The sequence below is a fragment of the Mirounga angustirostris genome, unplaced genomic scaffold (assembly GCF_029215605.1).
Source record: "Mirounga angustirostris isolate CCGP_5_RB_7025 unplaced genomic scaffold, mMirAng1.0.hap1 SCAF_1, whole genome shotgun sequence".
In the NCBI taxonomy this organism is placed as follows: domain Eukaryota; kingdom Metazoa; phylum Chordata; class Mammalia; order Carnivora; family Phocidae; genus Mirounga; species Mirounga angustirostris.
In genome coordinates, this window is record NW_026991709.1 from 161,602,241 (window position 1) to 161,625,179 (window position 22,939).

General features: G+C 49.2%; 1 protein-coding gene across 5 annotated transcripts in view; it reads left to right on the plus strand.

The window, feature by feature from the left end:
* Nucleotides 1–22,939, plus strand: part of FGD5 (FYVE, RhoGEF and PH domain containing 5) — a 124,482-nt gene that overhangs the window by 54,149 nt on the left and 47,394 nt on the right. For 4 of the 5 annotated variants that reach the window (XR_010411616.1, XM_045904280.3, XM_045904277.3 and 1 more), the window contains exons 4-5: nucleotides 14,983–15,041; nucleotides 15,154–15,184. The exons of the other annotated variant lie outside the window; for it this stretch is intronic. Coding sequence is in view for 3 of the 4 variants with exons in the window: in XM_045904280.3 (XP_045760236.2) it covers nucleotides 14,983–15,041; nucleotides 15,154–15,184 (90 nt within the window). In the remaining variant the exon portion in view is untranslated. The remainder of the gene's footprint in view (nucleotides 1–14,982; nucleotides 15,042–15,153; nucleotides 15,185–22,939) is intronic. 5 annotated transcript variants of the gene reach the window in all.

Consider the following 22,939-nt stretch of genomic DNA (forward strand, 5'->3'; position numbering starts at 1 on the left):
ATAAAGTGTGAAGTCATTACAGGTGAGGGTTAGATGCCCTGGGGTACTCATTCCTAGTTCCTGTGTCCCCAAGGAGGTAGCTGTGGTATGCAGTTTGGTGTGTATCTTCCAGAACCTTTTCCCTGTATTCACCTATGTGTATCATTCAGTATGAGTGGAAAATGGATTAGGTATTCTTTGTGGAGTCGTTGTTTACATATGTTGAATCATATCAAACTGTAAGAAACCTGGGTAACTTGGTTGCATTCACTCACTGGTATCTTACAGAGATTTTTGCATATTGCTACATAGCGTTCTGATTTTTTTTTAACTGCTGTATGGTATTCCCATTTATGGGTGTGCTGTCCTTTGTTTTGCTATCCCCCTGCTGAGGGACCTTTACAGTGTTTCTAATTTTTAGGCTCTACCAACAGTATTACATTGTACTTGTTCACACACCTCCATATGCACATGCTTCTCTCTAGGGTAGATCTCACAAGGGGATTGGTGGCTCAGAGAGGCGCATTTTCAGGCTTCGTACCTGCTGCCACAGTGACCCCCAAGAGGCCGTGACAGTGCACCTCCTCCTGGCAGCCCTCAGTGTGGGAGAGTTCGCCAACTGCCGGGCCATGTGCAGCTGTGAAGGGAGATTTTTCTTTCCTGGCTCCTTCTTGGAGGAGGAGGGAGGGAGGGAGCAATCTTTCCTGGCTCCTTCTTGCTGTAGAAGTTTGGGTGGTCGGGGGGGTGGGGAGAAGGAGCATTCACTCCTCATTCTTTCATCTTCCACCGTCTCTGAAAAGTCTACTTCCCCAGAAGGCAAAGACCTCTCCCGCTCTGTGCCTCCGCCACATGGAGCAGGGAAAAGGAGCCAGATTTCCCATTTCCAGCCACCTCCAAGGAGCAGACCTAGGGAAAGTGTGAATGATAGTGGAATTGCTTTCCCGGGGCCTCAGAAGGTGTGTTTGGGGTGAGCCCCACGCTTCCTAGAGTTTGATGTAAAAACAGATGTGAGGTGGTGAGCTTCAGTCTTCCCGATGTTTTGAGGTGGCTGCATCAGAGAGAGACTTGGAGCAGGACCGGAAGCTGAACCCAGCTGTCCACCTGCCTGTCTGAGACAGGTGAGACTTCTCCCTCTCTTCCACTCAGAGATATTCAGGGGGTGTGGGTTAAAGGAAAGAGGGGGCAAAAAAAGAAAAGCAAGAAGGACATAAAAACAGATCCAGCTGTGAAAGGAGACAAAGGCTGTCTTGGCATGTCACTCCTCCCTGACAGCAAGCCCAGTTTTCAGACTAACCGAGACTTTTCAAGCTAAATACCAGCTCCCTGTAGACCAGCCCAGGAGTTCGTGACCTCTCTGAGCCACCTTGTCCCTCCACCTCCTCCTCCCTTTGTCTGAGTCCTGTTGTCACCACGTTTCCCCGACGGGTCCACCCTCGAGCACAGGCCGAAGTTTGCCCTGTCCTCTGGAACAGGCCTGTCCTGCCATGATGTCCTCCCGGGCCCCACCCAGACAGGTCCTCTTTTCCCTGGCTGCATGCATGGTCCAGGCGGCCTGGTCTGGGCCTTCTTGCTGGCCTCATGCCCCCAGGCCTTGCACCCGCCACCTTGCCCTAACGATCTGCTTGAACCCTGGTTATTTCCACTAGACCAGTCCCCCACCTGGCTGAAATGTCGACACATGCTTTCTCCATGCCAGTCTTCTCAACCATTTTGCAGCCCTGAACATTGGCTCCATGGCATGTGCTCACTCCTCCTAGTCCCTGGGAGGCCCTCCTAAGCCTGCAGGCTGCAGCCTGTTCCTTCCCAGAAAACAACCTTGTCCCCTGGCAAACATGAACTCCCTCCCTTCTGCACCTTCTCTCTGTATCCTCACTCAGTTTCTCCCCGTCCCTCTTCTCAGCAGAAATTTATTTACTAAGTACTCACTGAGCACCTACTATGTGCCAGGCACCCTTCTAAGGGCTTAAGATACAATAGCCATAAGACAGACCAGGTGCCTCCCTGCCCTGGTGGAGTTTCTACTCGAGTGAAGGAGATGTTCAGTTAGAAGGCTCCTCAGGTGGGTTTAGGCAGTGAAAGTGCTAGAGCATCAAACACACAGAACAAACCTTGGTGGTGGGAGCAGGGCGCCAGGGGTGGGACGAGGGGGGAAATTTGGGCGGAGAGGCTAGAGAAGGCTTTTTTTCCAATTAAAAAATTTGTGTTAAAATACACATAACATAAAAACCCACCATCTTGGGGCGCCTGGGTGGCTCAGTCGTTAAGCGTCTGCCTTCGGCTCGGGTCATGATCCCAGGGTCCTGGGATCGAGCCCCGCATCGGGCTCCCTGCTCCGCGGGAGGCCTGCTTCTCCCTCTCCCCCTGATTGTGTTCCCTCTCTCGCTGTGTCTCTCTCTGTCAAATAAATAAAAATCTTAAAAAAAAAAAAAAAACCCCACCATCTTGACTATTTTTAAGTGTCCAGTTCAGTGGCATTAAGTACATTCACCCTGTTATACAACCATCTCTACCATCCATCCACAGAACCCTTCATCTCCCCAAACTGAAACTTTGTCCCCATTAAACACTAACTGCGCACCCCCTTCCCCAGCCCCTGGCAACCACCATGCTGCTCTCTGCTTCTACGATTTTGACTGCTCTGGGGATGTCATGGAAGTGAGATGGGGTCATGTGGAATTTGTCCCTCTGTGACTAGTTTATTTCACTGAGCATAATGTCCCCAGGGCATATCCATGTTGTGGCCTGTGTCAGTTTCCTTCCTTTTTAAGGCTGAAGAATATTCCACTTGTATGTACACATCACATTTTGTGTATCATTCATCCATCGATGGGGACTTGGGTTGCTTCCACTATTGGGCTATTGTGAGTAATACTGCCATGAACATGGTGCACAGATGTCTCTTCAAGACATTGCTTCCAGTTCTTTTGTGTATGTTCCCAGAAGCGGAGTTGCTAAATCACGTAATTCTCTTTTTAATTTTTTGAGGAACTGCCATACCATTTTCCACAGTGGCTGCCCCATTTTACATTCCGACCAGCAGTGGGGAAGGCTTCTAGTTTCTTAGAGAAGGCCTTTATGAAGGGGAGGAAACCTTTCAGCAGGGAGCTGAATGGCATGAGCCAGCAAGAACTGGCAAGGTCTAGGGACAGCATTCTGGGCAGAGAACAGCAACACAGAGGCAGGAAGGCGGGAATGAGCCTCAAGAGCTAGACCAGGTCAGTAGACGGAGCACAGGAGAGGGAGATGGGCTGCAGAGATTCTTTAGGACCTCCCTCAGCCCACAGACGTACTCACGTCTTCCGCACTCCCCCACCTCCCTTCCTGCCCACATCTGCCCTACACAACCCTCCCTGACCTCATAAGCCAGGGTCTCCATGCTGTCCGCCTCACATCCTGAGCCTCAGCTCTGGTGGCCTCTCACCTTGGGAGTTCCCTCTTCCCTTGGTTTTCACTGGCTACCTTCTGTCCTGGTTCTCTTCGTACTTCTCTGACTATCCAACTCTGCGCCCCCACACCAGGCATTCACTTCCCAAGGCCCGAGCTCTTTGATCCCCATCCATCATCCTGTGCTCTGCTCAGGCAGCCCATTCCAGGCCAGCAGCCAGCCCTACTCAGGTGCTGTTCCCGGAGCTGACCTCCTGGTCTGACCCTTCTCTGCAGCCCCACACTCCAGCCTCCAGCTAACCTTTTGGTCCCTTCTTGGAAGGCCCACAGATACTGTCGTCCCCTCTTATTCACAGTTTTGCTTTCCGTAGTTTCAGTTGCCTGTGATGAGTTTGATCTAGGAGCAGGTGATCCTCTTTCTGACATAGATTCAGAAGGCCAGTAGTCACTTAACACCAGGTCACAGCACCCACATCATTTGTGTCACTTCATGTCATCGTGTAGGCATTTTATCATCTTACATCCTCACAAAAAGAACCAGGGTGTGTACAGTACTATAAGGTACCATATAAGGTATTTTTAGAGAGGCCACATTCACATAACTTTTATTGTAATTGTCCTATTTTATTACTAGTTACTATTGATCTCTTACTGTGCCTACTTTATTTTTTAAAAAAGATGTTATTTATTTATTTATTTATCTGAGAGAGTGCCCACGTGCCTGCATGAGCAGGGGGAGAGGCAGAGGGAGAAGCAGGCTCCCTGCCGACGCCCTGCAGGACTCAATCCCAGGACTCCAGGATCCCAAGGCTCCAGGATCATGACCTGAGCCAAAGGCAGCCGTTTAACCCACTGAGCCACTCGGGCACCCCCTGTGCCTACTTTATAAATTAAACTTTATCATCGGTGTGTGTGCCTAGGAAAATACATACTATATACAGGCATACCGCGTTTTATTGCACTCTGCTTTGTTGTACTTCGCAGGTACTGCATTCTTCACAAATTGAAGGTTTGTGACAACCCTGCAGTGAGCAAGTCTGTTGGCACCATTTTTCCAGCAGCATTTACTCATTTCGTGTCTCTGTGTCACATTTTGGTAATTCTCACAGTGTTTCAAACTTTTCATCATTATTGTATTTGTTATGGTGATCTGTGGCCAGTGATTACGACTCAGCATTTGGTAAATACATTGTTTTCTAGAGTAATGCTTTTCACACTTAATAGAAATATAGAATGGTGTAAACATAATTTTTATACACCAGGAAACCAAAAAACTCATTTGACTAGCTTTACTGCGATATTTGCTTTATTATAATGGTCTGGAAAGACCCACAATATCTCCAAGGTATGCTCATGTGGGGTTTGGCACTATCTGTGGTTTCAGGCATCCTCTGGGAGTCTTTAGACATATCCCCCAAAGATAAAGAGGGTCTACTGTACCTCTGACTCAGCACATCCCAAACTGAACTCAGCATCTTCCCATCCCTTTGGCCTGCTTCCCCTCTTGTGTCTGCCATTCTGGGTGTTGGCACCAGATTCTAAAGATTTGAAATCCCTGGCATTTCATTTCTATTGTCATGTGTTAATCACAGATCAAATGAAAATCAACAAACTCCAAGGCCTTTGGCCAGGCATCATGAAGGATTCAAAAACAAGTTCTATCCATTCTTCAAACCCACTTCAGGGTCTTTGCACTTGCAGTTGCTTCCACCTAAAGCACTCATCCCACCCTTTGCACAGCTGGCTAAGGGTTTCAAATTAAATATCACCTCCTCAAAGAGGTCTCCCCTGCTCACTCTGCAGTGCTCGGTTGCAGCATTCCTGTCTACTTCCTTCCTCATACTTATCTCAAGCTGTGATTATGTCTTTCTTTTTCTGCTTACTTGCATGCCAGTTGCCTTTCCCCGTAAGAATAGCTCCAAGAGGGCAGGGCCACGTTTCTTTTTAAGATTTTATTTATTTGAGAGAGAGAGCGCTTACGAGGGGTGGGAGGAGGGGCAGGGGAGAAGCAGACTCCCCGCTGAGCAGGGAGCCTGAGGTGGGGCTCCATCCCAGGACCCTGAGATCATGACCTGAGCCAAAGGCAGACGCTTCACCGACTGAGCCACCCATGCACCTCCAGTGCCACACTTCTGTTCACATTTGTGTCCTTACCGCCTGGCACATAAAATAGTACTCAGTAAATATTCTTGAAAAAACTAATAAATAAATGAATACATTAGACTCAGTTCCTGCAGTCAAGTAAGGAAAACAAACTTAGATGCATGACAGTTTAGTAAAATGAAAACCCTTGTTTGGTCCTGTATAATTTACTTTGCACAGTGAGGGGCAGAGCTGGGAGCCAGCCCAGCTTCTCACCAGCTCCCCAGTAATAATGCAGAGGGTGTGCCAGTTCAGCAGACTAACACAATAGACATTTCAAGGTAGTGTGACTGGAAGAGGATGAGGGATGCAGACTCTCAGAGACCAGGGGCTCAGGTCTGGAGGCGGCCAGGGCACCTGCATGTCCCACACCCCTTGTTCAGAGTCCTGGAGGGCTTGGGGACTGTCCGGAGCCAACAGGCTAGGTACGGAGACAGTTAGGATGCCCTGACCCTCAGAACTTGTTCTGTGGCTTGATTTTCCTCTCCACTTTGTCTAGATGTGCCCGTGGCCCCAGTGTGGGATTGGGGCCTCCATCACACTCACCCTCCCTTTCTCCTTCCTGGTTTCCTGGCAGCTACTCTGTATACCTAGTCTGCAGCCCTGTTGCCCAGAGTTGGCCATGGAGACCTGCAGCACCCCAGACTCACCACGTCAGGATCCCCAGCAGCGTGTGTCTGCTCACTGAAGTTTGAGCTCTGGCCTGTGTACGTCAGCCAGCCAGTTTGTATGGAGCCCCCACAGGGCCCTCAGCCCTCCGAGTGCCAGGAAAGAAGCCAGTGGGGTGCCCAACCATGGGGCGCTCACAGCCAAGGTGGAGCGTGAAAACGCTGCTGACACGATAGTCTCCAAACCTTACATTTATGTTTTATGCTCTTTTCTGAATGTTCTGTCTCAGGAGTTAGAAACAATAGCTGCCTGTGAGATAGAACAGTTGTGGGGCAGCCCCAGTGTCCTCAGCTGTGTGAGCTAAGCTCCGAACAGGGTAAGTGGCTCAAGTCTTAAGAGTCTGGGCAATCAGGAAGGCTTCCAGGAGGTGAGGCCTTAATACTCCACAAAGGAGAGTAGGATATAGTGAAGTGGAAAGGAGAAGGAGGGTACATAGGAGGCTCAAACAGACAGGATGGAATCTAGCCATTGACTGGCTTCTTGAGGTCATGGCTGGCCCTTTCTTGACCTGAAGTGAGATGGTGAGGACAGGAAGACCGAATATTGTATGAGCCATGACTGGCCTTGTCAAACAGTGAGAACTTGCCAATCACAGTTATAACCACTCTCTTAGGATTCTAGAAGCTGAGAGAGCTGACAGGGGCATTTTGATATCACTTTGTTTTGTTTTGTTTTTTAAAGATTTTATTCATTCATCAGAGAGAGAGAGTGGCAGGCAGAAGGAGAGGGAGAAGCAGACTCCCCGCTGAGCAGGGAGTCTGATGCGGGGCTTGATCCCAGGATGCTGAGATCATGACCTGAGCCAAAGGCAGATGCTTAACCATCTGAGTCACCCAGGCGCCCCTGTTTTGTTTTGTTTTTAATTGCGGTAAGAACACTTCACATGAAATCTACCTTCTTAATGTCCATTGACAGATGAATGGGTAAACAAAGTGTGGTCTCTTCAAACAACAGAATATTATTCAGCCTTAAAAAGGAAGGAAATCCCGTCACGTGATATAGCACGGATGAACCTGGGGGACATTGTGCTAAGTGAAGTTAGCCAGTCACAGAGGGACAAATACTGCATCATTCCATTTACACGAGGAATCTAAAACAGTTGAAGCAGATGCTAGAATGATGGTTGCCAGGGGCTGGGGGAGAGGGACATCGAGAGTGGCTATTCAGGGAGTATAGTGTCCCAGTTATGCAGGAGAGCTTTGTCTCACAGGAAGGAAAACTAAAGCTCATGGAGAAGCCGTCGCCTGCTGAGGGTTATCAGCAGGTTCGAGGCAAAGTCTGCAGTAGAAATCAGGTTTCCTGATCTCTTGTTCGGGGCCTTCCCAGATAACATGCTGCTTCTGTGAATGTATTACAAACTGCAAACCAAAGGTTCCTTCCAAAACTAAAAGTTTTTTTAAAGCATCTAGGCCAAAGCCAGACTCACAGCAGCCTGGCTTCAGGAGCTAGAATAAGACAGGTGTCAGCATGAACTGGAGGCAGACACTGGGTCCTGGGGGAGCCAGAGGACTTCTGTCTGGTCCCACCTTCTCCCCGCCTCTTCCTGGCTGGTGTTGTCTCTCTCTCACCATCTTTATCCCTTCTCTGCCTCCTGTGGGAGCACAGCTGACAGCTGGGATAAAGATGAGCCATGTCTCCCTGAGCTGTCTTTGAATTTCCCAGTGGCCGCTGAAGGCTGTGCTGGAAACCCTGACCTGAGTCCCCAGGGGCTCAACAATGTCTGTGATGGTGGTGCCTGGAGGAACTTCAGAGACAACGCTCTCCAGGAGTCTGGTGCCACCTTCGAGTCCTGAGCATTCTCCCTTCTCCAGATGTGACCTCAGAACACTCCAGCAAGCCCCCTCACTGGGACCCTCACAGGATTTCCCCAAGGCTTGAGACAGCCATGGAAGGCAGCCCCTCCCCCCTTCTGGGTGGATTTTTCTTTCAGTGGGCTGTGTGGCTGAGGAGGCTGGCAAATCCGGAGCATCAGGATGCCCACCTTGGTGCTCTGCAACCCCCTCCCCCCCAGGATTAGTGTGTGACTTAGAGACATTTACGGAGATTATAGGGGAGTGCTGGCATAGGGACCTGCAGGAACCAAAAAGGCCCAGAGGTAGGGAAAAACAAGGTGTAAAACTGAGTTCCGTGGGGCGTGGAAGAATGTAGGAGAGGTGTCCGGAAAGGGTCTCTAGGCTGAGTCACAGGCAAAGGGTAGGACTTAGCAGTGCCTCAGTTTCCTCATCTGCAAAATGGAGGTAATAAGAATAGTACCTTACTTGTAGGTTGTTGGGAGGATTCAGTGGGAATACATGTAAAAAGCTAGAGCCATTCTTAGCACATACTAAGTGTTCAATGAATGTTAGCTGTTCTGTTAAGTAGCTTTATTATTATTACTACCACCGTGTTACAAATGAGGTTGAGGGAAGAGAAATCACGTGCATAAAGCATAGGTGTAGGAAGGGGTGGAGCCTGGAATTTGAACCCAGGTCTTCGGACACCAGAGCACGGGCTCTCAGCATCATTCTGAAGGATAAGTTCTTTCTGCAAGTGCTAGGGAACCACAGGAGCCACTGGGGGCTGTGAGTGACAGCAGAAGGTGGCCACCACGACCTAGGATGGATTGGAGTAGGTGAAAGACTGGAGCTCCCAAAGAGCTAAGAGACAAGCTCAGTTGAGGGTGGAAGGATGCTAGGAGCTCTGGTCTAAGATGGGGACCAGAAAGCTCATCACTTCTGAGATAGGGCAGTTCTAGTGTGGAGAAGGCCCAGGCTAGGTGGAATGGATGTACATGTGGCAAAAGTCATCAGAGAAGGTATCAAGGGGCTGAGAGGCGGAGGGTCCTGGTAACTACAGATAGGGAGAACTGAGCCAAGCGCCAAGACCCCAGGACATGGGGCTTGACCAGGGGCTGGCAGAGACAAGTCTGGAAAGAAAGAGGTGGCTGTTAAAGGGCAGGGCAGGTGTGAAGCCAGGAGGCCTGTAAGCGGGGAAGGTGGTGAGAAACCAGGAGCTTTGGGGATGGTTTCTTCCTCTTCTGTAAAGTAGGACGTTGTGAAGAAGGACCGTGTGGCCCCTGGGCCTACTTGGGACCATCCTGAGGGCCAGACCATAAAGCCGGGGGTTCGTTGGCCTGCTTTTCACAAAACAATAATTATTACTATGACTATTACACAGTGATAATGATGCCTCCCTCCTCTGTGGCTCTTCACTGAGAAGAGCTTTTCCACCTACAATCCTGTATGAGCTTTGCAACAGCCTCTAAAACAGCAGTTGTCAAAACCTTTTGGCCTCACACGTCTCTCTCCTCTTAAAAATGATTGAGGACCCCAAATTTTTTGTTTCTATGAGTTTTATCAGTCAATATTTACCACATGAAAAGGTAACACTGAGAAAAATTTTAAACATCTCTTAATTCATTTAAGAGTAACAGTAATAGGTCCATTGCATGTTAACATAAATGGCATTTTTTATGAAGGATAACTTTTCAAAAAAACTTAGTGAGGTGCCTAACACTGGTTTCCCATTTTTGCAAATATTCCTAATGTCTAGCTTCCTAGAAGACAGCTGGATTCTCCTGGCTGCCTCTGTGCTCAGTCTGTTGGAATTGTTGTTTGGGCCAGCTTCACAGATAAGTAGTTGGAAAAGGGAGACGGAACCCCAGAGGTTCTCAGGCCACGCTTGAGGAACTGCTCTTCTAGAAGAAGGCTAAGCACCCACATGTAATAGCTGGAGAAACTGAGGCATAGAGACAGAGGACTAGGGCTCCTAGCTCTTTCTGTGACTGCTACCAGGAGGGTCCCTAAAGGAGGACTAGCCCTCCCATCCTGGTCCCAGAATATCCTGGGGTTGACTGGCTGGTTTGCCTGGGGCCTGGGGAGGAAGTGCAGGACTGGGCGGCCCTGGGGAACTGGGAAGATAAGCTGCTTCGGCCTTGGGCAGAGGGGCCAGCAGTGGCCTGATATAACACTCACAGCATCAGCCTGAGAAACGCGATAGCGCAGGCCCTGGCGCCCCCAGCCCCCACACTCCTGGGAGGAACCCTGTTCCCAGAAGTCTGTCCCTGGACACTGCCGTCAACCTCGGAGTTCATTTCCTGGTTAAACAAACATCTATATTAAATGGCCCGGTTGGGCAACGCCCAGTAGCAGCTTCTGAGGAGAGCCTCGGGCACATGGCCTGCCAGGCCCCCTTCTTGTCCGGCTGGTGAAGACACATCCATCATCGGCAGAGTCACTCAGGCAGGACAGCCCCGTGCGTCCCACCCAGAGTCTGCCCGTCTGGCAGGAGAGGTTGAGAAGGACGTGCAGAGTGGCCCGTGCCCCAGTCTGCCCCTGACAGCTTTGAGATCGAAACAATAGTAATGGTGACAACTCTGAAAGTTGGGGTGGGCCTCACCACTCCCATCCATCATCTCATCGTCTCGTCCTTGCACGGTGGGAGTGCTGACCCCGTCTTCCAGATGAGGCATGGATGCATCTGAGGGGGGCTTGCCCTCAGTCGCGTAGCCACTCGTGGCCTGGCTGGGATGGGGTCCGGGCATCCTGACTTCCAGCATAGCTCTTTCCTTTGTAGCATGCTCCGAGGTAGGCACTGCTCCAAGGCTCGGAGATCAGAGAGAACCGAGTCAGAGGACTAGTCTGGGCGCCCCCTGGAGTGCCAGACTCCTGCTACCACCTTTCCAGCGCAGGTGAAGAATAGGTGTTTCCAACTTGAGAAACCCTGCCATCTGTCATGAGCAGAGATGCCTTTTACCGAGTGCTTACCTTGTGCCAGATGCACTGCTAAGTGCTTGGTTGTTGAAGCCAGACTACCTGGTTTTGAATTTTGGCTCTGCCACTTACTAGCAGTGACTTTGGGCAAAGGTTAGAACTTACCTGCGCCTCAGTTTCCTCATCTGCAAAATGGAGGTAATAAGAATAGTACCTTGCGGGCACCTGGGTGGCTCAGTCGGTTAAGCGACTGCCTTCGGCTCAGGTCATGATCCTGGAGTCCCGGGATCGAGTCCCGCATCGGGCTCCCTGCTCGGCAGGGAGCCTGCTTCTCCCTCTGACCCTCCCCCCTCTCATGCTCTCTCTATCTCATTCTCTCTCTCGCAAATAAATAAAATCTTAAAAAAAAAAATTAAAAAAAAAAAGAATAGTACCTTGCTCATAAGTTGTTGGGAGGATTCAGTGAGAATACATGTAAAAAGCTAGAGCCATTCTTAGCACATACTAAGTGTTCAATGAATGCTAGCTGTTCTGTTATTAAGTAGGTGTTATTATTATTTTATTACCGCTGTGTTACAGATGGGGCTCAGAGAAGAGAAATCACCTGTTCAAGGGCACAGGTGCAGGAAGGGGTGGAGCCCAGGATTTGAACCTAGGTCTTCTGACATCAGAGCACGCACTCTCAGCATCATGCTGGATGACAAGTGAGAATTGAGTCACAGGCCTCTGGGAGATAGGAGGTCATCTTGTTTTCATTTTATAGGGGAAGAACCTGAGTTTGAGATCTTCTGACCCCTGTCCTTTCTCTACAAAGTCATTCTCTTGATGGAAACTTGACCACAGGATTTCTTAGCTGTTAAGGCTCGTCCTGGCAGAATATATTTTCCATTGCGAGGGTTTTGTTTACAAAGCCTTTCACATGTGGGACTCTGCAGGAGCCCCTGCTTGGGAGGAGTGAGCTACTCTTGTCCACAGAGCCCCACACTAGCCTTGCAGATGCAGAAGGCAGACAGTGAGTCACGATTCGGCGCCTGTGGGAGGGCGGGAGGCCAGGTGAGGCTGCAGGCCTCTGCAGGCCTCGCTGTTTTCCCCTCCTGCTCCACGGATGCTTTGATAGCCCGCCAAGAGGCAGCAGTGAGATGCAAGAGGGAGACTGACAAAGGACCCAAGTTCTGCCCTATTTGGGTGGCCTTGAAGAGAATGAAATCTCCAAAAACACTATGCTTCTTAGCCAAGAAACTATTAGGGGTGGAGCAGCTAGAGAAGGGAATTCATTTATTGAGTGCCTACTGTGTGCCAGGCACTGTATCTCATTTCATTTATTTATTCAGTTGTCGATTGAACATCTCATGTGTGCAAGGATAGCATCAGGTGGTGTGGTTGCTGTAAAGAAGAGCACAGCAAGATGACAGCTTATAACAAGTGGCTCTCACCCAGAGGTGAGATTTTGCCCTCCCCCTGCAGAGGACATTTGGCACTGTCTAGAGACATTTTTGGTTGCCCCAAATTGGGGTGGGGCTGCTCCTGTCATCCAGTGAGTAGAAGCCACAGATGCTGTTAATGATCCTACAGTACACAGGACAGCCTTTGCAACCAAAGCTGCCTGGCCTAGAATGTCAGTAGTGCCAAAGCTGAGAAACCCTGGGGTAGAGAATGACTTCGGGTGATCTTTGTTTAGGTCAGGTGGTCATGGATGGTCACACTAAGGATGGGATTTTTGATCTGAAAACGTCAGACAGTAAGAATGAGATCTGGGAAAGGGCGTCACATGCAGAGGGAGCAGCAAGTACAAAGGCCTTGAGTCAGGAATGTATCATCAAAAAGACCAGTGCACGAGGGGCGCCTGGGTGGCTCAGTCGGTTGGGCATGTGCCCTCGGCTCAGGTCATGGTCCCGGGGTCCTGGGATTGAGCCCTGCGTCAGGCTCCCTGCTCAGCAAGGAGCCTGCTTTCCCTCTCCCCCCGCCCCCACTCATGTTCTCTCTCACTATCTCTCTCTCTCTCTCTCAAATAAACAAATAAAATCTTTAAAAAAAAAAAGACCAGGGGCGCCTGGGTGGCTCAGTTGGTTAAGCGACTGCCTTCGGCTCAAGTCGTGATCCTCGAGTTCCGGGATCGAGTCCCACGTCAGGCTCCCTGCTCAGCAGGGAGTCTGCCTCTCTCTCTGACCCTCCCCCCTCTCATGCTCTCTATCTCATTCTCTCTCTCAAATAAATAAATAAAATCTTTAAAAAAAAAATTAAATTAAAAAAGACCAGTGCACAAGATCAGGCTGATTATTCTCCACCATATTTCGGATAAAAAAAAACTGAGGCTCAGAGGAAACAGTTTGCCAGCCACCATACAATTACACAATGTGGGAGCCGGGATTTGAACTTGGATATGCTTCATCCTAGAGTCCCTTTGCTTTCCACTACCTCAACTGCTACTCTCAGAGGAATGGCTCAGCCTTCATTTTGCAGTTGAGACCTCTCCCCTACTTGACCCTGTAAATTATTTTTTTCTTATTCCATCCCTGGGCACTTGGTTCCAGCCCCGGTTTCTACCTCAATAACAAAAACCACAAAGATAATGATAGCCATTACTTTCGTAGTGCTTACTGTGCACCAGGCACTATTCCACGTGAGCGATATCTATATAGATACATAGATAAGAGATAGATCTCTCTCTGTATATGCACTCATTTGGTCTGCACAATATGCAGGTTTTAAGTACCCTTATTCTGTTGTGCCCATTTTATAGATAGGAAAATTGAGGTATAGAGAGAGGCTAAATGACATGTTCAACTAGTAAAAGGCAGAAGTAGGATTTGAGCCCAAACTACCTAGTTCCAGGGTCTGTGCTCTTAACCATAACACTGTGTAGTTGCTCTCTCAACAGGTGGTGAGTTTCTAGTCATTAGAGTAGATCATTCACTTGATCAGTGGCTCCTTGAGTTTAGTCACACGTAAGTTCAGCACAGAAGGGAATTTAGAGGTCACTTTATTCAGACATGGGAAGACTGAGGCCCAGTCTCAGAAAGTGACTTGTGCAGATTGTACCAGGAGGCAATGGTAGAGCTGTAACCAGAAGCCAGGTGTCCCACCCAAGTGCCTTGTGCTCCGCTGTGGGCCACCCCACCCCCAGACTTGCCTGCACATTCCTGGAATCTGCCGTCTGTTCTGTCAGGCTGCCCCATAGTGTCTTTGCTCTCCTGGGTGCCAGCCAGCAGCTGTGTCTGATATTTGTCAGGTTTGGGGCCACAGAGGAGGGGCCTGCTTATGGCAGAAGGCCCAGGCATCTGCCTCAGCCCCCACCCATCCTTCCTGTTTATAGACATAATCTCAGTTATTCCCGAATCTTACAGGTGCAGAAGTTGGGCCTCGGTGGGTTAAATGGCTCACCTCCTGAGGTAAGCCAGGACAGTTAGTGCTTCCCAAGTGGAATGAGCATTCATTCATCCTTTCATTCACTCATTCATTCTTTCAGCCAACAAAAGCAAGCCTACTATATGTGAGGCACTGGTAGTGCATGCGTGAAATTTATGGTTCCTGCCCTCCAGGAGAGACATACTTGGTATCCTGAGAGGAGAATGCCCCGGAAAGGATACCTAATCCAGCTGGTTCAGGCAGGGGATCAAAAAAGGCTCCTTGGAGGAGGTGATGGATACCATGGCTAAGTCTTAAAGGATAACTGGGAATTAGCCAGGCAGAAAAGGGGAAATGGACACCAAGAGGACAGCACATGCAAAAGCAAGAAGCAAGAGCCCTCTCTATGTGCAGAGAACCGCAGGTGGTTCAAGGTTGCTAGGCCTGTGGGTGGACGCCAAGATCATACAGTCATGATAGGGGCCACCTAGTGAGCACTTACTGTGTGTTGGGCAGTGTGCTGAGCATTAGCTCAACAACTTTCTGAGTTAGATGCTTTCAATATCCACACTTGCAGATAAGGAAACCGAGGTGCCGTGAGGTTGAAGATCTCACGGGTAGTGAGTGCCAGGGAATGGGCTGAGAAGTACATGGATTTTGCCTCCAGCAGTTGGCAGTTTGTTCTGTAAACCCGAGGCTTGCGGAGGTGTGGTCTCCCTTCCCCTCTCTGAATTGGTGCTGTGCCTCCTAATGACTCTGTTCCCTCTTGCAGCTGGAAGGACTGTCTAGAGCCCATGTCATCGCACAGGAACTGCTGTCTTCAGAGAAAGCGTGAGTCCCCAAGCAGCTGCCTGTGGCCTTGAGCTTGTTAACAGAACGTCACCCCTCCCTGGCTTAAATGGGATGGGAATTAATGCAAACTCAACCCTCTTTCCCTCTGCAGATACATGGAGATGCTCCAGCACTTACATCTGGTGAGTTAATCATTTCCACTGTCCAAAACTCATTGCCCTTTTACCAGGCTGTGATATAAGAGGCAGAAAAGCAGTAAGGAGGCAGAGATGATTTTGATGAACAGAGGCTTGGCAGCAGATAGATGTCCACCAAGGCTTTTCGTGGACGTCTGTCTCCTGATTCATGTGCTTCAGGGGGTGAATGGCACTGTGCTTTCCATGGGTGTGTCTCTCTGCCTGGACCAGAGGTGTATGGGGGGATGTGCTAAGGTTTCTGGAAAGATGTTTGCAGTTTCCTCAGCCCTCTTGTTGAAGAAGGCAGGAGGAGGACAGATGTAGCGCTGGGTCATTGCTGTGTGTGCGAGTTTAGGTGTGTATGTGAGTATACGTGTGTGGGTGCATGCGTGTGTGGGGGGTGTATACATGTGTATGTATGTTTAGGTCTGTATGGAGAAGAGGATATGTTACCAGTGTGACAGAGCAGCTGGGGTTGAGAGAGGCTTTCTCAGTCATCCCAGCACTGGGGCAATAACACCTGAGCCCATGGAGAGGAAATCCTCTGGACTTTCAGAGGAAAGGAGGCCAGACTTGGAGACTGCCTGGGTATCAGGTACTGCCACCCTTTCCAACCCACAAAACTGCCTGGAAGGTCTCCCTTTGCAGTTAGTTCAGTTCAGTTCAACAAACACTTTTTGAGCACTTGCTATGTGACAAGAGTTGGGAAGTAGAAAGATCAGACAGGTCCTTTCCCAGGAGCTCTCTGGCTAGTGAAGGAAACAGATTAGTAAATGAGTAATCATCTGGAGCACAGGGGGGAAGGACTGACAACCTGGGGGAATCTAGGCAGACTTCCCTGAGGAGGTGACTTTTGGGATGAGTCATAAGGAGGGATGAAGGAAGAGGGTACAGCTGAGATGTGGGAAGTGAAGGAACATCAAGGGCACCTGCTCTTTGAGGTCTCTAAGCCATTTCCAGTCCCCTAGTAGTTTAGCATCTGATTCCACGCTGTGTTGCATTGTTCACCACGTCCATCCAAGAACATCAGAGCTGGGAATGTTCACCCTGGACATTTTGTCTGTGGTGATATGGAGGCCCAGAGAGAGTGACTGAGCCAGGGTGAACACCCTGTACTCCCAGTGCACTGTCATGTGTTAATCCTGTGTCTCCCAACTGCCTTTGGTCCTACAAGGACCTCTCTGGATGCTACAGATCACCCAACAACAAGCCAGGTCTCCTGCAGAATCCAGCTGAGGTCTCTGTCAGTGACATCACCCTACTGTCACATTGCTATGTGAGCAGGGGCCCCCAGGTCCCTGGAAGCAGGACAGAGCACTACTCTGGTCTGTGCACCGAGCCCCTCATTTTCGCCCTTTAGAATGAGAGCTTTGTGTTCATTATTAAACCCAAAAACCCTCAAGTATGAAGTGTACCACACTCTTACACCTAAAAGATTTCTTTAGGAAGGGCAGGAAGAGGCACTGTCCTGTTTTTTTCTTCTCTCTCACTTGCCTCTGAGCTGGCAGCATGACAGAGAATCTGGGCTTTTTGTTTTATGACTTTGTTAAGAGGGTTTTAACTGGGAAACTTCCATCTGTGTTTGCACTGCTTCCTGCCAGTTGGAAAGATGCTGAAACCGCTGGTAATCTATAATAATATCCTGAGGAGAAAAAAAAGAGCCCATAAAAGTCACAACTCATAAGCTAGTTTCGGGAAATTGTGGTCCAGAGCTACATTTATGACGTCAGTGTGCATAGGGACAGAAGTGACAGAAAAGCCCCAGTGTGACTCCCAAGTCCTAGCCAGGGACATGAGTCTAAAGGAGACCCATAAACTTCGAGACATTCTCCACCACTCCCGGTCTGGATCCATCTCTGAATGCTAAGATTGGCAGGTTATCTCTCAGAATTCCTCCTTATAGATTTGATGCTGTTGAACTCCCAAGACTCCCAGTGATGGGAAGGGCTGACCATGCATTCTGAACCTCCCTAGCTAGAAAGGTCTCTGGCTCCATTATGCTGTTTTGAGGGGGGATGGGGTGGCCTCTGGCCTTCTGTGTTTGTGATTCAACCCTGTACTTGTGAACTGGTAGACAGAGCTAACTCAGGGCTTACTAAAAGTTCTGGTCATCCAAAATTGAATCCTAATGATCAAGATCCTGTTTTTGCATAGCCTATTAACTAAGAATGGATTTTATATGTTTTACTTATTTTGTTTATTTATTTAAGATTTTATTTTTTTATTTGGGGGGATTGAGTGGGGGGAGGGGCAGAGGGAGAGGGAGAAGCAGACTCTCCGCTGAGCATGGAGTCTGACTCATGGGGCTCCATCCCAGGACCCTGAGATCATGTCCTAAGCTGGGGTTAGCCACTTAACCAATTGAGCGACCCAGGCACCCCTATATGTTTTAAATGTTTGTGAAAAAAGGCAAAGAAGATGCATCAACTGTACTAAGAGTTTTCCATATATTCTGGATACTAGACCCTTGTCAAATATATAATTTGAAAAAAAGAGGTGAAGAATATATGACTGAGATTGTATGTGGTCCACAAAGCCTTAAATATTTATTGTGTGTCCCTTTACAGAAAAGGTTTGCTGACTTCTGGTTTAAAGACTCCCTTCTATCCTTCCAGGAATCCAGTCATAAATGCATTCATCCCCCTGCCCATCTATCTGTATAATCAAATTCTCACCCACTCATGTAGCCAGCTTTTCAACCGCTCATCTGTCCTTTAATCTATCTATGCCCCTCTGTGGCACATCTGTGCTCCCATTCATATCTCCCCCTCAATTCACCCACTATTCAGAGGTCTACCCATCCTTTCAACCATCCACCCATCCTCCCATCCACCCATCTTCCCATCCATCCACCCATCCACCCACCCCCCATCCATCCAACCATCCATCCACCTGGTTTATTCCTTTTGGATGGGACATCACAGGATTTTTACAGTGCCTATGGCACTGAGATGGGCCTTCAAGGCCCAAAGATATATATGGCCTAGAAATCTGCCCTTGAACAGGTGTCTCTTATTTGTGGGGGGATAGGGTGGAGTGGGGAGGAGAAATAGGTAAATAGTTATGCTACTCCATGGTAAGTATAATTTGCACAATTATAGTTTTGTGCAAAATCTGCAGGAGCATGGGGAAGGGAGAGACTTATTCCCCTTTGGGGTATCTAAGAAGATTGGCAGAAGAGGTGCCCCTAAGATGGACTTTGAAGGAGCCTGAGGGAGGAGGGCACATTAAGGCAGGTGGTCAGCATGGAAATGTTCACAGGCCTGAAGGTACATGATATGTCTGGAGAATGGTGCATCATCACACATGGTTAGAACATGGATAAGTTTGAAAAGGCAGGTTGGAGGTGGAATTGGGGGTCAAATGATTGGCCCAAAAACCAAGTACCTAAAATGCCAGGCCCAGGGTTTATGCTAGTTATTCGTTATAGACCTTGAGCAGTTATGTCCCGTGGACATCTTCAGTGCTCTGTTTTCTCATCTAAAAAAAAAAAATCCCTCCCTAGCAAAAGCTGAAAATTCCTACCATGGGTTCCTCCTTTGTGCTAAGGCATTGAAGGCCTTTTCAGAAGCCAGTCTGCTGACTGGGAGAGGTAACCCTGGAAGTTATCACCATCTGATTCCCCAAGAGAAGCTCCCTCCCCTAAGAGGTCCTGTCTACCTCTCTGGCACTGCCTCCTACCATTTTTGTTGTTCGCTCCAGCCACTCTGGGCCTTCCCGCTCTTCTTCACATACTACAAATGCATTTCCGTTGCATGGCTTTTGCACGTGTTTTTCCTGCTGCTGGAATGTCCTACCCCAGATCTTCTCATAGCCAGTTCCTCCTTCTCATTCTGCTGTCAGCTCAAAGTGGTGCCCAAAACTTAGTGGCATAGAACAACCATGTTATTAGGCTTGCAAATTCTTTGGGCCAGCAATTTGGACAGGGCAAGGTGGGGAGAGTGTGTCTCTGCTTCCCAGTATCTGGGGAGGACTTCAAGACTAAGGGCAACTTGATGGCCAGGGGTTAGAATCATCCTAAGTGTCATCTTTCATGGCTTGTGGTTAGTGCTGGCTATTGTCTGGGACCTCATTTGGGCTGTTGGCCAGAACACATACTTGTGGCCTCTCCATGTGGTCTCTCTGCATGGGCAAGTTTGGGCTCCCTCACAGTATGGTGGCAGCATTCCAAGACTCAGTGTCCCAGGAGAGAGCCAGGAGGAAGTGCGTGGCATTTTTATGATCCAGGCTAAGTCACGTAGCACCACTTCCACCATACTCTATTAGTGGAGACAGTCACATAGGTCTACCCAAGTTCAAGGGGAGGGGATATAATTTCCAGCATCAGTGGGAGAAATATCAAGCTTACATTGCATAATGACCGTGTGAGATAGGAGACACTGTTATGAGCCATTTGGGGAAAATACAATCTGGGTCAACTGAGTTGTCAAAGCTGGGTTCAACTCAGTGGCTGTGCTTCTTATGTGTTCATTCTGGGACCCAGGCTGAAGGGACAGCAGGCAACCAGGGAAGGCTCTCCCCATGGTGATGGCAGGGAGTGAGCAGAAACACCGGAGGGCTTCTGAGATCCAGTCTCACGACTGGCACATCATCACTTCTGCCCACGTCCCATTGGCCAGAGCGAGTGCATGGCCTGGCCCATAGACAAGGGACAGGGATCTGCTCTCCCCATGAAGAGGCCATGGCAAGGGTGTGGATGCTAGGGGAGGGTAAGGAACCACAGCTGTGCCTCCTCTTCTGCACCATCTCATACTTCCTTTTATTTTCTTCACAGAACCTTTCATATCTAAAATCATCTAATTTATGTATTTGTTTACTTATGTTGTATTTTCATTTTTGTTCAATTCCAAATACTTTCTAATTCCCCTTGTGATTTCTTCTTTGACCCATGAGTTATTTAAAATTATGTTGTTCCATTTCCAACTATTTGTGAATTTCCCAAATTTCCTCCTCCTGCTGATTTTTAATTCCATCGTGGTTGGAGAATGTACTTTGTGTGGTTTTAAATTTATAGAGATCTGTTTTATGGCCTGGCATATAGTATATCCTGGAGAATGTTCTGTGTGTGCTTGAAAACAATGTGTTTTCTGCTCTAGCTGGTGGGTGTCCTATAGATTTCACTTAAGTCAGGCTGATCAATGGTGCTGTTTGAGTCTTCTACATCCTTGCTGGTTTTCTGTCTCATCTTTCTGTCCCTTACTGGGAGTGGGGTATTGATTACTGAGTTGTCTATCTCTCCCTTCCATTCTGTCCACTTTGCTTCATTTATTTGGGGGCTGTTCTTAGCGACTTATTGACTGTCTTGTCTCCCTCACTAAACTCAGAGCTCCTTGGGGGCAAATATCTTGACTGGTCCCAATCCCAGTGTCTTGTGAGGCCTGGTACACCATCAGGGCTCAGTAAATATCTGATGAATGAGTGATGGTGGGGTCAATCCTTCCAGCAGTCTTACCACTTCTTCAGTCAGAAATATTTCCTGAGCACTTCTTCTGTGCTGGGTACTGGGTCCTTGCCCTTCAGGAATGACAGTCTAGGAAAGAGGCACAAAAGGGACAATATTGTACAATGGTAGGGGCATACTGAGCCTGAGAGATTCTGAGGAGGCCCCCAGGCTTCTGGGGGTTGGAGAAGGATTCCCAGAGGAAACATGTGTAAGCTGAGACCTGAAGGATGGGGAGCAGTTGGCCAGGTGAGGAAGGCTTGTACCTGGCAAGGGGGTCTGCATGTGCAGAGGTCTGGGGTCCAGTTAGAGATTGGCGTGTTTGGAAGCTGAAAGAAATGCCACATGGCTGGAGCATGTGTGTGAGTGCAGAGTGGTGAGAGGTAAGGGGCAGAGCGGGCAGAGCCCCGTGAGTCATGTTGGGGGGTGGGTTTGATCCGCTGAAGGTCTGTGGGGAGGCCACCGGGTGATCCCAGCAGGAGGTGACACTGGACTGGAGTGCTGCAGGCAGATTGGAGGATGACATGCTTGGTGATTGGCTGCTGTGGGGTGCAGGAAAGGCAGGGAGGGGTCCAGGCTGACCTCAGATTTCTGGCTTGCTCCCTCACCAGAGCGGCAAGTGCTGGAGGGGGTCAGGCAAGGCATGGGGGTGATGAGTTTAGTGTGGGTCTTGTGAAGCATGACGGGTGGGGGAAGGACATCCCAGTGATCAGCTGGGCACAGGATGTGCACCAGAAGTGATTAAGTGTAGAGATATCAACTGAAGCCCCAGGAGTGGCCCGGATTTCCCCCAGGGAATGTGTGGGGTGGGGAGAAGGCTCTCAGGTGCCTGGGGCCTGGCAGGATTTTGTGGATTTTTTTAATTTATTTGAGAGAGAGAGAGAAAGAGAACATGTAAGAATGGGAGAAGGGGCAGAGGGAAAGGGGCAAGCAGGCTCCCCACTGAGCAGGGAGCCCAAGGACAAGGAGGAACGTGATGATGACAACTATGAGACAGGGCTCCATCCCAGGCCCTGGGGCTTGATCCCAGGACCCTGCGATCATGACCTGAGCTGAAGTCAGACACTTAACCAACCAGCCACCCAGGTGCTCCACCTGGCAGGTTTTTGTGAAAGGGTCAGAGGGACTAAGGGAGGAGTATTAGGAGAACACAGTGCAGAAAGGCAAGTAAGAGGCTTCTCATATCCTCCCTGAATCTGTCCCACTGATAGCACCTCCCGTACCCACCTTGCTCAGTGGTGGTAGGCACCAGAAGGGGCATCAGGAGTGCCCAGGACAGAGCCGGATTTCTCAGACTGCTCAGAGGAACAGGACAGCCCTCCTTATCACTGCATGCATGTTTAATTCAACCGTGGCCTTGGCACCGGCAGGACTGGCGCAAGTGCAGGATCTAGAGGGACTCGGTGTCGAATTCCTGAGTTTATCTGAATTGGGTGCTATCAGTTTGCCCCCCCATCCCAGTCCCCTCTTTCCTCTCCCAGACAGCTCTGGCTTCTGAGTATAACCAGTGTCCAGTGTACCTGATGCTTTAGAGGGGGGGTGGCATGAACATCTGTTGACCTTCTGTTGTGTGCTTGACAATTTATATACATTATGTCATTTAATTACACACACTCTGTGCTCAGTGGTATTTCTAAGATGGCTGAATGAGTCCAAAACTGAGTCTCAGAGAAGATGAATGACTTGCCCAAGGTCACACAGCCAGTAAGAAGTATGACCAGGGCCATCTGACTCCAGAGCCCTGAGAAGGGGAGGAAACAAAGACAAGTAGAACAGTCTGTTTGGGTGTAAGGAGCCTTAGGAGGGGGAAATCAGTGTGAGCAGGAGGAATGAAGTCAGGAAAGGCTTTCTGGAAGAGAGGACATTGAGATGGCACTGATGGACAGAAAGTAGGAACAGGTGGACAGAGTGGAGGGCTTGGGGGTGTGGGGTGTACAGGAAGTGGCTGGAGAGCTGGTCTTCAGGGAGAGCCTGAATACCATACCCCAAGGCCTTTCAAAAGGGAGGTATAGGAATTTGGGAGCCCTGAGGACTTGAGCAGGGCAGATATAGTGAAGGAGTTTGGGGGAAGGTTGGTCTTTGGGTTGGGTGGGAGGGGCTGATGCTGGGGGACCAAGAGGTTAACCCCGACCAAACTCCTAGATGGCCTCATGCTGGGGAAGTTGTGTGGAGCTAGGAAGATCTTGTGTCTGTCTCTTACTTTTATCTTTGAGCCCCTGTCCCCAGACAACATTAAGAAGTAAGTTTTAATTGAGTGGGGAGGGCCCTGTTTCTGAGTCTTTGCTGGGCTCTTCCAGGGCAGAGTGAGCTCACTGATCTTT